This window comes from Mandrillus leucophaeus, unplaced genomic scaffold (assembly GCF_000951045.1).
Source record: "Mandrillus leucophaeus isolate KB7577 unplaced genomic scaffold, Mleu.le_1.0 Scaffold64, whole genome shotgun sequence".
Taxonomy (NCBI): Eukaryota; Metazoa; Chordata; class Mammalia; order Primates; family Cercopithecidae; genus Mandrillus; species Mandrillus leucophaeus.
Genome location: NW_012106919.1, coordinates 1162544 through 1174681, shown reverse-complemented (window position 1 = coordinate 1174681; position 12138 = coordinate 1162544). Strand labels below are relative to the sequence as shown.

The 12138-nt window shown below is 49.2% G+C and overlaps 1 protein-coding gene across 2 annotated transcripts in view; it reads left to right on the top strand.

The window, feature by feature from the left end:
* Positions 1–176: 176 nt before the first annotated feature.
* The window catches only part of KCND3 (potassium channel, voltage gated Shal related subfamily D, member 3), a 221931-nt gene continuing 209969 nt past the window's right edge, over positions 177–12138 (top strand). For both annotated transcript variants that reach the window (XM_012000733.1, XM_012000732.1), the window contains exons 1-2: positions 177–584; positions 6543–7720. In XM_012000733.1, the coding sequence (XP_011856123.1) occupies positions 6615–7720 (1106 nt within the window). In that variant the 5' untranslated portion in view covers positions 177–584; positions 6543–6614. The remainder of the gene's footprint in view (positions 585–6542; positions 7721–12138) is intronic.

The window sequence follows — 12138 nt, the reverse complement described above, 5'->3', positions numbered from 1 at the left end:
CGGCCCGGGGGCGTCGGTTCCCTCGGGCTATGGAGCCACCTCCGGGCAGCCAGGCGCTGGGGTTCGGGGGTGGGGTGTGAACCTCTGCCCTCTTTCCATTGGCCTGTCTTCCCTCGGCGGGTGCCAGAGACAGGTGGCGAAGGCTTGCTCCGTCCCCGCTCTTGGTGAGGGGAGAAGGAGAGAAATGGCTGAAAGTGGAAACCGGGAGCGGTTTGGGGCGCTTCGCAAAGTTCTCCAGCCCGGCGAGCCGGCGGTGTGTCTACCAGAGGCTGGGGGCCAGTCCGTCTGGTCCTGCCCGACGCCGCGTCCACCCCGCGAGCTCTGGGAAAGGTCTCTACGTGACGCCAAGGGCCGTCGAGGCCCCGGGGAGGGGGATCGAAAGACTCACTTTGCGAGGTGTTTACATTGGAGGTGGGGGACGGGAAGGGACTGGGCAAAGTTACCTGGACTCAACTAAATTCCTGCACTTGCTTAGTGTCGACATTTGAATACCATCCAAGATGTTCTGCTTTTATCCCGGGCAGCCCTGATATGTCAGCAACAGGCTGAGGTTCCAGACCTGAAATCGCACAGCAAGAAAAAGGGTCCGTGTATTTCTTAAGAGAGAGCGTCTGAACTTTCTCGGGGTCCTAGGCACAATGCGATGTTTGTAAGACCAGGCATGCGTTGCTGTATTTTGCATGAATGTACGTGATGGTTAAATGTATGCCTTGTTTACCTTACTTCGAGGGAGCCTGTATGTTTACTGTCTGTAGAAAGGGCTCCTGGGTGTGCACGAATTCAATACAAAGCATGTGTACATTTCCCCATGTGGACCTGTTGGCCCACAGGAAGGGAATTGATGTGTTTATTTTTTCCTTGTCTCTACTTGAATGCAACAAAATGCAAGTACACAAGGGACCCCTCTCCCCCACCCCCAGAGAAAGAGGTTGGTAGCTTGTTCCCTTTTGCTCTTAAGGAGGCTGGAGAAAAAGAGTTCAGGAAAGTGCCCTGGCTAGCCTAGGAGTGGCACTGTTGGAGAAGAGGATCTGTGCGTGTGTCCCAAGCCTGTCCCCCAAGGATCCCCAGCTTGGTTCACCTTGTCAGTTTCATGCTTTGCCTACCAAAATCCTGTGAACACAGGAGAAGCCCTCTGGGTCATAGGCACCTTCCGCTGCCCCCAGACCAGCCCTATTCTGAGCTAAGGGATGTGATGTGAGATTGTGGAAAGTAACTTTCCAGATGCTCTCCACTGAGGTCATTGAAGGACAGACCTTGGTGACATGACTTTTTTTGCTGCCTTATGCCTGTACTCAGCTAGGTGTCAAACCCCAGGACAGGCTGTCTGGTCACTCCACCCACTTTTGGCCTTTTACCTCCAAAACAGAAGCTGTTTAATGGAGTAACTGACTTTTTACAGCAGGGGAAAATGTTTTCCTTTGCCAGGATTTGTCACCTTTTTCATTTCAGAGCTTACCTGTTTTGAATGTCTCTTTTCCAGCCTGCCCCCACCCCCTATCTTTCCCACTGTCAAACTCTTCTGCCAAAAACAAAAATAGCTTCAGATTTTTCATTTGTAAGGCGTCCACGTCCTAGTAAAACCTTGGCATTTGAGGCATGTGCAGTGCCATTGGCTGGAAATGGGGCCGCACTGTTGTGCCTGTTGCAGGAATTCATACCCAGGCCAGCTCCGGAAGGTGTTGGTTCCTGTCAGGGTGCGAACCCTGCTGTATAAGCCATGGAGAAGGCCTACTTGAGTGGGTCATTCCTGCAGGGTTGTGGGGTGGATATGGCCAGTGTAGCCTTGGGTATGTTGTCTGGTGGGACACTTGTCCTCCCCTTTCACCGTCCAACCCCCACACACAGAGAAAGTAACAATGGGGTAATTGCTCCTTTTTTGGTATGTTTTACCAGGGGGACAGCGGCTGAGCCTCTGGAGGCAGGCAGGTGCTTGCTTGGCCTTCTTTAGGAAGATTGCCCTGGATTCATGCATCGGGTAAACATTTGGCCTTGGGACCGGAAGCTTTTATGGTCTCAAGATAGGGAGGGGTTAATTTTTCCTTCTCCTGAGCTCTCAGTTATTCATCTGAAAGCAGTTTGTAAAACACTACCAGTTTTTGGAGATTGGCTTAGGGTAGAGAGAAGATGATGAGACTCAGCTTGGCAGGGGCAGGTATTAAAACTTGGGAATTCGGGTAGAGCAGGACTAGGAGAATGAAAGGGGAAGGGCATCACCCTCTCAGGGGACAGAACTCTGTGTCTGGCCACACAGGGTTCCACAGGGTGCCTCTAATTCAGTGGTCTCTTACTTTTTGCCTCTTGAACCCCCTCAAGATTCTGCCTCTCTGAGCTTTATTCTGGGATGAAACAGGGTGTTAAGGGTCAAAGGTCCAGGGCTGAGAGTCTGGGAACTTGGTCTCCTTTACTCTCTAGAAAGGTGGCCAAGGGTCTGTGGGTGGACCAGGCCTTGAATTGCCCCTGGGTACCAAGTGACACAGGTTATGTGCCCTGTGCAGAGCACCAACCTCAGCAGGAATTCCCAGAACTCCCTTTGCTACCTTGAGGCTCAGGCTAACTCCATCCTCACAGCAACAAGCCCAGATGCTCTACTTCCTTCTTTGCATGGGTGACTGTCATTAAGAGGTCTCAATGAGAACTAAGTTACAGACTTGATGTCCTGGATCCAGTGGAATCAGGGATCATTTGAGCCAAATGGTCTTTTGTCACGTTTCTGTCCAATTCTCAATTTACAGAGGAGGACTCCGAGGCCCAGAGGGTGATCATGGCTTGCTTTCACAAATTGAGGGTGGGATTGAAACTGGAATTGCAAGGCCTCATGAGCCCTTGCTCATTGCTGCCTGGGGAAAATAGGGAAAGGAGTCTCTGCATCTTGCTGTCTTCTGTTAGGAGTATCAGTATTGGGCAACACCTAGATCAGGAAAGCCAGTTGGCAGTGAGGTGATCAATGGTCTATTTGAAAATTGTCAGCTCCTATATATACATAGAACTTAGCCACTTTGAAGGAGACTTCTGAACTTCCCTCTCCTTACCTGTAAGCTTTGGGCAGAAAAGCCTCTATCATAGGATTTTAGTGGGATTAAATTAAATATTGTGTGTAAAAGTGTCTCAGACAGTGTCCAGAGCATTGTCGGTGCTCAATAAATGTAACCAACTCTGAATTGGAATCACCTGTGAACAGAGTTGAACTTGTGGACTTGCTTCTCAAACATCCCTTGCCCATTAGAAATAAATCCTAGCTAAGTGCATGCTGAGGAACTACTAAGTCTCCTAATCCTAAACAAAGTATAGTTAGAAGGGTAAATTTCTTCTAGAAAGAAATACAATGCAGGATGTGTTCCCGACTCTTCTATCAGTAGCATGTGAATTACCCACTGCCATGCATGAACGACCTCCATTCTTTCCTCAGTTCCTCAGTTCCAGTAATCAGGAGCTCATCAGGCCTGTGCTGTTTTTCTGTTCTCTGAGCAGTGACACTTACGGGAAATGTCATTGTCATTCCTGTTATCTTCTGTAGCATCTGACTCAACCTCCCTTTATTAGAGAGAGAAGGGCCCTGTGACAATTCCCTTTAGCATGCAGATGGGGAAACTGAGGCAGAGATTGGCTTCTTTAGAAAACTTGACTGAGTCAGAGGCAGATACTTGAATTGGATTCTTTTGATTCAGATCTGTCTTCAGATTTTACTGTCTGTTTGGAGACAGAACGCTCACCCTTGGCAACCCCTGAAATATATTAGCAAGGCATAGAGTAAAGTTCATGGGGAAAAAATGGCACCTATAAAACTGGGGTCCCAGCTCAAGCACCTACTGATGCAGTGCACTATGCTGCCTTCTGGGTTGTGATATGAAAGTGGAGGCATCTCAGCCTTTGCCCAGAAGAGCTTAGTGTGGGATAGGGAAGGTTGGGGAGTGGTCTGGCTGTACTCTTGAACTCCACATTGAGTCTGCCTGGCTTTAATGGCTGCGCCTACTTATTACATCCTTTAGACAATTATTATAACTCCTTATGCTTCATCTTTCTTTTGTAGAAAAAATATGGCCTACAGTGGTGTCTATTCCTCAGGGTTGTTGGTGAGATCTCTTGAGATGCTCAATGTAAGTGTGTGGTACTGTGCCCGGCACACCGTCAGCCCTCAGCAGACTGCCTGAGGTGGAATGCCTATTCTGCCGCTTTGGGGTTGTTAGACTGCTATGTCTCAGTAAGCTTTAGCTTTCCTTATCTATGAAATGGGGGACACAACAGACTCTTCTTCCTAGGGTTGCTGTGAGGGTTAAATGAGATAATCTATGGGAGATAGTTAGTGTAATGCCTTGCATAGTGTAAGTGCTCAATTGTTAGTCATTATTAATAATATGTGTATAAAGTATGTGTAATCCTAGCTGTGGGGTGATAGGTGCTAGGGAAGAGGGCAAACAATGAGTCAAGACCCCAGAGGAAGAAGAGAATCTCATAGTGGGGAGAGGAGAAGGCATCACAGAGAGGGTGATGAATAGGTAGGATTCTAATAGGAGGGGTCCAGGGGAAGGATATTCTCATGAGAAGGAAGAGTGGTCCAGAGGCAGACCTCCCCAGGGTCTGTCCATGAACAGGTCTTGGTCTTATTGCTGGAGACTAGGACGGGTACCTGGGCCATTGGGCTGGAGTATGAAGCTAGGATCTATTTGTGGGAATACTGGAATGCCAGGCCAGGAGTTTGGACTTTATTTTGTAGGTCATGGGGTAACATACAATCAGAACCTTGCTTTAGGGAGATAACACTGAGCAGAATGGATTTCAGGGGAACAGGAGAAACCGGGTGGGGTGTGAGAGTGAGCGACAAGAAGGTCCATGGGAAGGAGGCCCGAGGGACTTTGGGCCTTCATGAGGGCAGTAAGAGCTATTGCCTATTATTTGGCAACTCTTTAGAGAAAAATGGTCAAGGTGACAGCCCTGCGGTTAGGGATGTCATGAAGAAAAGGCGAACAGCAGCTTTTTACAAGGAGGCAGGTTCTGTTTAAACCTGTCCACTTCAGAGGCATCTGAGGAGAAAAGTCCAGTGGCAGCTCAGGAGTTTGAGGGAGGTAGAGATCTGAAAAACCTCGAAGAGTTGGGAGTCAGGAGAAGGTGAAGCAGGTTTATAGGGAGAGATGAAGATCGACTCCCTATACAAGTCTTTGTGTAACAGAAAAAATTTTCCAAGACTCACCTCTTCCTCATTTATTTAAACATAGAATCACAGCAGCTGAATTCTAGAGGGCCCAAATAATTCCGAGTTAGGATTTGTTCTGTGTGATCAGTTTAGGATTAGTGGAGATGAGTGTGTCAACCCCAAACAATTTCCAATTTCTGTTACGTGTGTTTCTGTGTCACCACATGCCTTCTCACAGATGGTATACATTTGGGGACTGCAGAGCGATTTCACTATCATCTTTTAAAAGCCAGATTTGGAAAGGTAAATCTGCTTCCCAAAGCCAAATATAATTCTCCGTGCTATTGCTCCCTCTGTCCACCCAGGTAATGGGGAAGTGCTTATGCAGTGTGGTTTAGAGAGGTAAAGGGACAGGGAGGGTGGCCCGGCTCTGGAAAAATCTCTGAGGGTGGAGTGGGGGCCAGGTGAGAGAGGCTGCCATGGGAAGGAGTGTTGTTATATAACCTGAGGGAGCTATGGATGGTGGGCAGATGGAGATGGGAGGAGAGGAATCTAGGGACGGCAGTGAGCGTGGATCGGCTTCCTCTGGGGAGGGAAAGAGACGATGCATCGAAGTCAGGTGAACCAAGAAGCCAAGATGCCCTTCACAGAGCAGGAAAAGAGACCCTGCCTGGCCTCACAACCTTTCCCACGTCTTTCCATCATGGCTCTGAGGGTCTGAGGGGAAAAATTTGATACTAGGTTGCTAGGGCAAGGAGTAGGGGCTGAGTGTCCCACAGAGTAGCACTTTGTCAGGGAGAGCCTTCTCCATGGGAGTTGGGGACAGAACTTCACCAATCCTGGTGGTCACCTGCCATCTCAGAGAATTTTCTGGACTTGGGCAGCCCCAGCCTCCTCCCCACCAGGGAGGAGTAGAAAGAATTGTTTACCTGATCTCCCTCATCTACACCCCATTCCTGATTACCCCAGTGGGTGAAAGAGTGAAATAAAAATTAGCATGTTTATCCCACTTTTAAATTCGTTTAATAAGAACTCATTTACCCTCTCCCAATTTAAATTGGTAATAACGCCATAACCTTTCAGAGCTGATTATTACCCACATCTTGCCAGATCTTCCTGCTAAAGAGGCCTTCCCTCCAAATGCTTCTGAGCCCTCTTGGAACTTGACGATTTGTTAGGCAGTCATCAGCAACATCTGGGGATCCCACCCAGCTGATCTCCGGGAGCTAGGTGTTCTCCCAGTGTCTGGATGGCAAAGAATCAAGTCACCTCTCTGTGGGGGGATTTCAGTTTTATTAATCTGCCCTGGAGACTTTGGCTGTTTTACTCACCAATGATCCTTTCCTGTGTCCCATTTCTTACCTGCCAGTCGATATGGACTCACCCCCTCTCTCTCTCCCCTCCTGTCTCCCAGGGTTTGCTGAACTAACTCCAAGCTGGTGTGCACAGTGTCCGCGCGGCTGCCGGCCCAAGAGCTGGAGTCACCATGGCAGCCGGAGTTGCGGCCTGGCTGCCTTTTGCCCGGGCTGCGGCCATCGGGTGGATGCCGGTGGCCAACTGCCCCATGCCCCTGGCCCCGGCCGACAAGAACAAGCGGCAGGATGAACTGATCGTCCTCAACGTGAGTGGGCGGAGGTTCCAGACCTGGAGGACCACGCTGGAGCGCTACCCGGACACCCTGCTGGGCAGCACGGAGAAGGAGTTCTTCTTCAACGAGGACACCAAGGAGTACTTCTTCGACCGGGACCCCGAGGTGTTCCGCTGCGTGCTCAACTTCTACCGCACGGGGAAGCTGCACTACCCGCGCTACGAATGCATCTCTGCCTACGACGATGAGCTGGCCTTCTACGGCATCCTCCCTGAGATCATCGGGGACTGCTGCTATGAGGAGTACAAGGACCGTAAGAGGGAGAATGCCGAGCGGCTCATGGACGACAATGACTCGGAGAACAACCAGGAGTCCATGCCCTCGCTCAGCTTCCGCCAGACCATGTGGCGGGCCTTCGAGAACCCCCACACCAGCACGCTGGCCCTGGTCTTCTACTACGTGACTGGCTTCTTCATCGCCGTCTCGGTCATCACCAATGTGGTGGAGACGGTGCCGTGCGGCACGGTCCCGGGCAGCAAGGAGCTGCCGTGCGGGGAGCGCTACTCGGTGGCCTTCTTCTGCCTGGACACGGCGTGCGTCATGATCTTCACCGTGGAGTACCTCCTGCGGCTCTTCGCGGCACCCAGCCGCTACCGCTTCATCCGTAGCGTCATGAGCATCATCGACGTGGTGGCCATCATGCCCTACTACATCGGCCTGGTCATGACCAACAATGAGGACGTGTCCGGCGCCTTCGTCACGCTCCGGGTCTTCCGCGTCTTCAGGATCTTCAAGTTTTCCCGCCACTCCCAGGGCCTGCGGATCCTGGGCTACACACTGAAGAGCTGTGCCTCCGAACTGGGCTTTCTCCTCTTCTCCCTCACCATGGCCATCATCATCTTTGCCACTGTGATGTTTTATGCCGAGAAGGGCTCCTCGGCCAGCAAGTTCACAAGCATCCCTGCCTCATTTTGGTACACCATTGTCACCATGACCACACTGGGGTAAGTCAGCACTGGTGGATGAAACCAGGATGGAGGTTGGAGGACAGCTGGATGGCCTCTGAAGCCTTGATGGTGTCACCATGGGGAGAGGAGGAGGGAGTCCCTTACCCAGGTGGTGGGGGCAGGGGGAGTTGCTGTATGGGAAAGGGAAAGCCCATGAGTAATCTGTTTGGGGGTGGTGGCTTGATGGGAATTGAGTTTTCTTTTTGAGGTGGGGGCATGTGTTTTATAGAACTAAGAAAATTAAGTCACCAATTCTTTTTTCAGCCGTGCCTTGTGTGCGTGTGAAGTCTCGGGGTGAGGTGATGTCTGCATTCGTATATGCATCTGTGCATATTGGAGCTGCTTGGGGAGAAGGTCAGGGCAGTGGTTGGGGAGGGAGGAGACTGTTGAGAAGTTCGGCGGGTTCAGATGTCCATTAGCAGAAGACACCAAGAGCACTCTTTTTGGATCCTTGCTGCATTTTTTCTTTGTAGTATATTTGCAGGCCATTTTCCCATTTGTCGTGCTTTTCTCCTGTGCTGCCACAGACACTCAAGGGTTCAGTAGCTCTGAGCAGACTTTCTCTAAGTGACTCTGAACCTGGATTTTCCGCAAAGTGAAGCACCTGGTTTATTCTTTCTTTCTAAAGCAGTATTGGTCTTGCTTTCTTAGTCTGAGTCAGTGATTGAATGACCTGGGTGACTGTGAGATGGTCTGAATGGATCATGTGGTCAGACACAGAAGCAGGGACATCAGAAGGAGGGACAGGTGCTCGGGGAGGTCATGGTAATTCTGTCTCTCTGAGGTCCCCTCTCCAGCTGAGGTCACAGAAATGTATCCATGATGCTGGGATGTGAAGCTTTCCATCAGAGGAAGGGAGCTCGGGAAAGAGATTTTAATCTTCACCCTAACAGGATTAGAGCCAGTAGAGATGGCTTTATGGAAACATAGATTTCTTAGGGGTTTCTGCCTCAGCTATTAGAAACCATGGAGCTGAATGCAAAATCCCTCCACAATTCATATACTGGGTCTATATTTGCTTAGGCCAGGAAGCGTTATATTGCTGATGGAGAATTCATGAAGCTTTTTATTTTGTCTTTGACAGTTTGGTTGGTGGTGTCCTGGTGATTTGATTTTTTTTTTTTCCTGGCCGAAACCCGGAGGCAGTAGTGTCGGGTTTTCCATAGTGCTGCATATGCTTATTGGGAATGACTGAGCAGGTGATGAGAACTTTTAAAACGATTACATTTGTCATTCTGCCACACAGGAGAGTGAGGGAGTAGCAAGGGGAAGAGCAAAGGTGTCACCATCCATTTGTGAAGGCCACATTTGATTAAGGCATTCCCTTTACTTCTCATCTGTCTGACAGAACCACCCTGCCCCTTCCTCCCACTCCAACACACACACACACACACACACACGCACACACACACACACTCTTCAAATGGCTGCTCACCCAGAGTGGGTAAGAATGTTTGGTCATTTGACCTTGTTTCTCTTGGTTCAGGTGGCAGATGTGGGCTTTTTGGCGCAGTGGGGTATTTTGGGGATAAAATGGGCTGGAGAAGTTGTGCTGTCAGGAGGTCATCTTTATCCCTTTTAGGCTGACCCTAGCCATCCCTTCACCTTCCTGAAGGGGACCTCACCCGTGGCCAGACACCTCACTTCCACTTCTAGTCAAGCTCCTGATGTGGCTCTGACTGCCCAGTGCCCTCTGATGCCCCTTGATGGGACTCATGACACCAGAGAGATCCTTCAGGAAGGCCATGTGGAGGAAAACAGGCATGCCGATAACCACCTGCTCGTTGCTTTTTATTAGTAGTATAACAGCATATGATTGTCTACTATATGTCGACAGTGTACTAAGAACTTTGCATATATTGTCTCTTTAAGTTTTTACAACAGCCCTGCAAGGTTGGAAAAAATTCTATACCCTATGAAGATGCAGAAGTTGAGGCTCAGAGAGATTATATAAACTTCCATAGTCACGTAGCTGATAAGGAGCAGAACTAATTTTCAAATACCAATCTGGCTGCTTCAATGCCCTTTCTCCTTTCACCCTACTACTCATTCCCGTGCCATCAGGTACCCTAGGTAGAAATCAGACCTTCAGGGTTATTACTTTTTTATTATGGCCTCAGGGTGTGATACTCTCTTCTAGTCATATTGCCAGTCAAGAAAGCATCAGCCCAATGAGTATTATGTGTCAGGCACTGTACCAGACACGGAGATTTTAAAAATAAAGCATTTCCTTCTGAGCAGTTTAAATACTGCCTTAGAAATTAATGGTGATTAATCCATGTTTTAATGCTCTGGGGAAACCGCTGACTTCTTTTATCATTCACCCTGTAGATTAAGGGGCAAGTCCAGCATCAAGGTGGACTATCTTGATCTCATTTTTACTTTCTTGGGAGGGCACTGGTAGATTCTGCTGGAGGGTGAAAGGAAGGTTGCCTGCATTAGGGAGAAGCGTGCTTTCCCTGAATGTGGACCTGGTGGGCTCCCTCACCCCACATCTGACAATGAACAAGTTTGTTTTACCTTCCCCATGCATTTAAATGTCTAGCTTCTGGGAGGAGAAACAAATGGGCAAGAAAGGAAACCTTTAGTAGTGTCTTCCTTAAACTCAGATAAGTAATGAGGAAGCAACCTTTTTCTTCCCCTCTGTCCTGGCTAGTGCAGCTCATTGCTGGGTCAGGCTACTTTGACTTTGACCTGAGTTGGCAGTTGACACCATTACCAGGCTTGTTGCTTGGTTATACATAGCAAGTGCTTGGCAAAATGCTTTTAATGGATGAACCAGTGTGAATGGAGTGACTCTTCCATTTGTTTGACCTGATACTATTCTCAGTCCCTTCTAGACCTACTTGTTCTCTCTAGAAGGTGGATCTGAGATTTGAGCCTGCACAGCCTGAAGCCCCCTCAGATATATGTATTCTGCCCCAGCCCTGGTCCCCCAGGAGGGAGGAGACCAGCCTTTACTTGGTGTCTGATCTATTCCCTGGGCTGCCCTGCAGTACTGTGGAGATCTTCTTGTCTTTACTGGATGTTTTGCTGACTTGACCCTGGAAACTTTTCCCTCTTCCATGGCTAGTTTCTGTCCTGACCACATTCATGGTTAATTGTAGCCTTGTTCAACCATTCCAGAAAGTCCATCTTTTTCTTACTCTACACTGGCATTTGAGTCCCAAGTGGCCATGCAATACCAAGGACAATATCTTGCCATCATTCAGTTGCTTCCAACAGCTCCCAGTAGACATCTACCTCTTCCTTTCTCCAGACACTGCCTTCCCTGGTCCTTCCCTGAGTTCCTGTTTCCAGTCCGGAGCGGGACTGTCTCCAGCTCTTCTGCAGGGCAGAGCCGACTGATGCACGGAGAGCTGATACATGGAGTAAAGGCATTCACTCTTCCTGCTCTGGTTGCCCTCTCTGCCTGCTTTCCCAGCACCTCGTTGATGAGTTACTCAGGTGTCCTCCAGGGAGAGATCTCCTGGAACCAATTATTACCGTTTAGTTAATATCTCAGAATACCTTAAGCACACAAGAACAATAACAGCCCAGCTGCTGTCAGGGCTTGAGGATGGCTTTCCTTTGCAGCCTCTTGTGCTACTGGGAAAGACCCTTGATGCTCTGCCCAGGTTTCCCTTGAGCCCCCTGACAGCTGAGTTCCCAAATGCCCCATTTGAGGATTAATTTCCATCCTCATAATTGACGCTATAAATAAAATCAATCCTCAGTTATCTCAGTTAACAGAGGGAAGGGATAACATAGAACTCCCAATTTTAAATAAGACCAACCTAACTACTTTGAGAATGCATTATATGACATAAACTCTCTCAAAGCAGATTTCCCTTCTTAATTTCATTTGGCATCATGATTGTCCCGGACAGTCCATGGGAGAAGCTCCGGAGGGTCTGGGAAAGAGGAGAGCATGTGGGAGGAAAGCCTTGCGAGCAAGCATCCACAAGGACCAGGGGAGGCCAGCTCCAGGCCTGGTTTGGATGAGGCTGCTCTTGGGTATCTTCGGGAGGGGTTCAGAGCAGTGTCTGATCCTGATGAGATGGCCCACTGCTACTGGTTGTCTCGGTTATGTAATTGAGACCAGCAGCCTGTCTGTCACCCCGTGCTCTGAGATGAGAGAGCATTTGACAGTGTCCAAAAATCACTTTAATGAAAACAGAATTGATTTTTACTTCTTCCAAGCAGGAAGCCGCCTCCAGGTGATTTGCATTTCACTTTAAAACATAATCCTGGAAGGGGCCTGCCTGAGGTTCCAAGAGACAGGGAGACTAAGCCTGGGAGATCGATACAGGCACACCACAGAATGGGGTACTTGATAAGCCTCCCCATAGTGCCAGAAGTAGAGCCAGTCTGAGATCTGTTTTTGTTAACCCTTCAGTACCTGAAATTTTATCTGCACCTTTATCTACTGCCTC